At 33.6% G+C, this 5,794-nt stretch overlaps 1 protein-coding gene across 1 annotated transcript; it reads right to left on the reverse strand.

Annotated features, from left to right (window-relative positions):
• Positions 1–1,426: 1,426 nt before the first annotated feature.
• LOC110703494 (zinc finger protein 10-like) lies at positions 1,427–2,633 on the reverse strand. The gene has a single exon (XM_021881298.1). The coding sequence runs from the start codon at positions 2,449–2,451 to the stop codon at positions 1,609–1,611; it is 843 nt and encodes a 280-aa protein (XP_021736990.1). The 5' UTR covers positions 2,452–2,633; the 3' UTR covers positions 1,427–1,608.
• Positions 2,634–5,794: the final 3,161 nt, after the last annotated feature.

Raw genomic sequence — 5,794 nt, forward strand, 5'->3', positions numbered from 1 at the left:
TTGGTTACTATTATCAATTAGTAAAAATTGCTCTTATAAACAAAAGTAAGCACATAATGTGCCTGGTCATACACTAACTCTAAAAATCTTTTAATCATATGAAAAGTTATTAAAATTCCATCAAGTTAAATCTTTATTTGAATTAAATGATCACATGCGTGAATTGCCTAGACATCGTTAATCTCAACTTAGAAGCACATCCTTCAAATATATGGAAGTTCAAAAAAACAAAAAAAAAATAGAAATAATATAAGAGAATATAACAATATCAGTACAGAATCCTAGTGCTTAGGAGTTCTTCAATATTTAGTGTAAATTACTCTCCCGTTCCTTTTGTTTTTTTCAACTCAAATAAATTTGTTATTTACACAGAAGAGTTTATGAGGCAATAGTAAGGTCTTAAAAGTTAATTACACAGAAAAAATTTTATGTCCTTAATAACTTTAGCTGAATTAATTCAATAGAGATCACCTTACAAATGAATTGAATTGTAAGAATTTTATTGACCTAGCAGCCTTTAACTGACTCGTTGGTTTAACATTACCGAGGAGTACAACATTTTATTTTAGTCTTTAATTTATTTATTTTGGTATAGAGAGCAACAAGAACAACTGACGTGGACGAGATTTACAGGTCTTGTGTACAACATTTTAATTATTCAGTCTGTGTACCTTGATTAATTAAAATATTTGTAGAATAATCTATTGACTCTACTCACATGAATGATAATCTTAATAAAAACATATGAAAAAATTAAAAAAATTACAGTACAATAACAAACCCTTCATTATGGATTATTAATCTTAAAGGACCACTTTCACTTAATTGAGAATTGACTATTCACTAATAATAGATTTGATATTAAATCGTTTAACAAGAATGTTATCAATTGAATAGTTTTGCATACTTGCAACCCATAAATCTACTAGTTGTGGGTAGCATTACAAATATTTGTCTAATAATACCTGTTTAACAAGAACATATCTACTGAAAAAATGATAATTTCAACTAATCTAAATAAAATAAATCCTCTAAACCATGAGGAAAAAAATAAATTTGGACAAGGCATAGCACATAAAAAAAAAGAAAAAAATAAAATAAACATAAAAAGAAATAAAAAGCAATATCATGAAACAATTGTTATTAATGAAACAATAATCTTATTTTATTTTTTTAACAGCTTATGTTTATAAAACATTGATATAATCATGAAAGAAAAAACACCGTAATCGTAAATTATAGTTGCTTGTGAAACTCAGATAACTCGAGAAAAAGGATATAAACCTGCATTCTAATTTGTACAGCACCATACATAAGTATTCTGTAATTTAGAACTTTGTGATATATTTATTATAATGAGACTATATTATGAATAATATCATGATAGATCTTTGATAGATGAGAAAAGTTATTTGTTGTTTACAAGATTTGGATATCATATCACGATTTCCATGTAATAAAATGGTTACCTTAATTACATGAAACTCACAAAGGGCTTATGCCCAATTGATCAAATTAATACAACCAAAAATCACACTCTCTTCTAATTACATTAGAAGACAAATAAAACCCATTCATAAGTGCTATAATAATTTATCAATACACATACTATTGAACCTTAGGGCTATCGCCTAGCCTAAGCTCTAGATCTAAGTACTCAAATTTAGATGCATATACCTTTGGCGCTTGTTCTTCAAACTTATCTAAATTATTTACGGCTGGTGGCGAAAATTTATCGATCTTCCTTTTCTTAGATCGATTTGGTTCATCGCTGTTATCTTCAACTGTTGCCGAGTAACTTAAGCGGATAAAAGAACTGGGTTTCTCTTGGGTCGTGCTGATCTTGTTGGATAAATCCTTGCTTCTTTCATTACTGCTACAACAGAAAAACGCTAGGTCGGGTTTTTCTTGGTCTATGCTTTTGACATATGGTAAATCCGTAAATTTCTGATCATGGTTAAGACAGAAGGCTATGTTTTTTTCATGGCTTATTACTAAAGATGAAACAAGCTGAGATCTAGGAGTACTGATTGTAGTCTGATGTAATGAAACAACAGATGATTGAGATGTAAAATTAGGGCTGGCCGCATCCTTGATATTATCTTCTTCTGTAGTGCAAGGACTTTTGCGACTAACCAAAGACAAACCGGAATTATTAGGATGATTGGGGTAGGATGAATTTCGAGGAGGATCAACTCTTCGATCTTGATGTTGTGAGCTTGAAAACTGCTTGAGCCTGGCTCTATCTCTCCTATGAACATTCATATGACCACCTAAAGCTTGTGCAGACTTAAATTCTCTCCTACAGAAGCTGCAGGAATACGATCGCGGAGGCCATACACATCCTCCAAACATCCCAGCCGCGTCTTCAGCAAAAGCTTTCTCCTCCCATGATTCATCATCATATTTAGGAGCTCGATCCGGTACCATCCAACATCGAGCTTCATCCATTAAACCTAAAAAGTATAGTATCAGAAAGAAAACGAAAAATGAAAAAAAACTAACGCTATATTGGATTTATAATAATACCAAAAGATAGAAATAATTCGAGTGCTGAGATAATGAAAACAACTCTAGGGTTTTTGTAAGGAAAATAATCGGGAGTGGTTGGACAAAACGGAACGACTAGACACCAATACTTGCTTAACTTATGGCTGAAAATGTTGATTTTCTTAACTCTAGTCATTATAACACCTTGTTTTTCTCTTAATTTGCCTCTAAAATAGTACAGTCATTGATTAACTATATTATTTTCTTTTATTCTGCATTGACGATACAACAGTACTGCTTGTGAGTTTTGATAAAAGAAGAGAGTTTTGAAAGTTGCCAAGCATTTACGATAATTTTTGTCAATTCTGACCTCCATTCAGACCTAAAAGTCCAAAATAACCCCCAAAACCTTTGAAAAGCATGTTTTCGGCACGAAAATCAAAGAACTTTTTTTAAACCGTTAGATTTAATGGTTTTCTTGAGGGTAGATGGTAAAAACCAATTTTTAGAGTTTGTTGATTGTAGTAAAATAAAACTTTGAGAAATTTTGGTTGTAAAAAACAATTTCGTGATTTTTTTGGTAGTAAAAGTCAAAAAATCCTTACTTTTTTATTAAAAAAAAATCTAAAAATATAGTTGACAAATTTTGATAAAAGAAAGGATTACGAAAGATATGATCGATATAAAATGATGTAGGATATGATCAAAATTATGTTAAGAAGGTTTTTTTTTTATAATTATATAAATATTTGTGTAAAAGATGTCAAAACTTTTTTATTTTGTGTAATTATATTGTATAAGGTTAGAGAATTATTCTTTTATAATATTTGTTTTTTTTTAAAATTTTATTCAGTAAAAAAAAATAAGGACACATTAGGAGATGACATTATTTATGGTAAAAATCACCTAGACACGTGGCCCAAACAAATGGTGGAACTTGTCCCCTGAGACAGCACTCAAAATGAGCCAACTAGGACATGACACGTGGAACTCATCATCATTGGGGAAATAACGACTTTCAAGCCCAAATCCCGAGGAGCCGTAAAAATGGCGCATCGCATTTACCTATGTCAAAATGACTTAGTGGGCACGCACTCCCACACTCCTATAAATATTGAATATTTATTACAGTGGGATCACATACACACAATTCATCAATTATTACAACATTCATTTCTCTTGTCTCTTAAATCGAGAAAACTACTTTCTACATTTACTTTTCCCGTACTTTCCTCATACAGGTATTAACTTGATCGTCAGAGGCAAAACTCCAAACAACCAGAGCTTCCTTTTTTTTCAGGGAAAGAAGGCGTCAGGCGGACTAGTCTTCATATTGTAACTCTCCCACAAGACACAGCTAAAACCTCTAAAACATTTGGCGCCGCCTGTGGAGAGAGTACCTCTAAGATGGTTCAACACAGTATCGTACCTAATGAAGTGTCGAATGAGGCAAAGGTCAATACTGACCAAGATAAATACGGAGGCACAATTCTATACAGACCTTATCAATGGCTCACCCATTGTTAAACGCATCTGGTCTAAGAATACCAAGGAGAGGAACCTCAATAGAGCGGTCGGTAGCAAGTCAGCTAGCGATCCCAGACTGAAGGGATGTCTCCTCCACCCGTCCACATTACACGCTCGGAACATGGAGCTCCCGAAGAATTTTAAAGGAGAAATCAAAGACTTGATGAAGAACAATTATCATCAGAATGCTAGGCCAAGCAAGGGTTAATAAGCTAAAAAGTCGTTAGTCTGAGCGGCTGAAGGCCACGAAAGACATGGAATCCACTCCTCTCCCAAGCGACGTAGGTGGGTAAATTAATGATTGACTGGGCAAAGATTATTTGTCTTCCAAAGAAGTCCCGGGGAAAGCCCATCCGACATGAAGAACCAGATGGTAGTAAAAGAACTTACAAAGACGCTCGACAACTCATTGAACGCAAGAAGATGCAAAAACTGTCTGATACGACATCTACGTCGTCTATGCCGAACAGCACATTCTAGAATGCCTTAATGAGTATAATGGAAAGTAGGGTCATATTTCCACAGAGAAGCACGCAAGTCAATCAAACTAAACACAATTTCTACGAATCAAGAGTAATATTTTTGGGAGATTTTTAAATAAGTTGAACAGGCTCTAGAAATCGACAAAGAAAACGAAATTAACATAGGTTAAAAATAAATATAACAAACGCTAGGGTTGATTGGGGGTTCCAATATGGAGTAATATGACCAACAACAATGAAATTTATGAAATACATGCCAAGGGAAATTAATCTTACAAAAGAATTCATTTTCGTGAAATTATTCTAGCAAATTGATGAATGTAATCAAATCCCAATCAAGACCACTTTCGTGCAACTAGATTAGACAATAATCAAATTACGGAATTAAAAAGTGCTACAATAAGCCCAAATAATCAATAAGCACATATTCGTCTATTCAAGGCATAATATTTCAATCAATCCTCATTATCCAATCATTCACACTCCATGTCCTTCACCCATTCCCCTAACTAGAAATAAACCAAGCCTATAGAAGGAAGATAAACCATGGAAACTAAGCTAGAAGAAACAACTAGCTCAACAAAACAAAAAAAAGTGATTCACAAACAAGGGTAACAAAATAAAGTAAACAATCCAAACCATAAACAAAAATAACAATCAAATACTAAAGCAATAAACAAAATAAAAAGAATAAGGGAAAGAAATTACTAATTAAAAGCTTGGATTGAAATTACATGAAGGAAAATCAAGTTCAGCAATGGAGGAATTGAAGAATACCAAACCGTATCTCTCTAGAAAACTAGGTTAAACTCTCTAAATTAGGGCTAAAATCTAAATAAGTGTCTAATTACGTAACAAATTGTATTTATACCCACTCACAAAAACCACTAATCCAATAGAATAGGAGAGGGAAAAAAAATGTTTTGCCAAAGACCCATAGGAGCGGGCGCTATAGTAAACTGGAGCGGTTGCTCCAGTCAAGGGGAGCGGTCGCTCCATAGTTTGGAGCAGGCGCTCTAGACACCCTGCCCAAATTTTCGTTTTCTTGAAAACGGCCGCTCTTATAGGGTAGAGTGACCGCTCCAAGCAAACTGTTTTCAAACTTGGGTCTTCTCTTGTTCTCCTCCAATGCACATCTCTAACTCCTTAATTCCCGCTCTTTAATCAACTAAAAATTGGCTTGCCACCTTCATTCCAAACCAACCTAAAACATGAACTCAAGCACACTTATGAGAGGTTTGGGTAGAAGGGTATCATACATGCAACAAGAAAACAAGGAAAATAGACAAAAAGGG

Source organism: Chenopodium quinoa, unplaced genomic scaffold (genome assembly GCF_001683475.1).
Source record: "Chenopodium quinoa cultivar QQ74 unplaced genomic scaffold, ASM168347v1, whole genome shotgun sequence".
Lineage (NCBI taxonomy): Eukaryota > Viridiplantae > Streptophyta > Magnoliopsida > Caryophyllales > Amaranthaceae > Chenopodium > Chenopodium quinoa.

Coding starts and splice junctions, on each gene's coding strand:
- LOC110703494 (XM_021881298.1), bottom strand. CDS start 2,451: ATGGATGAAGCTCGATGTTGGATGGTACCGGATCGAGCTCCTAAATAT.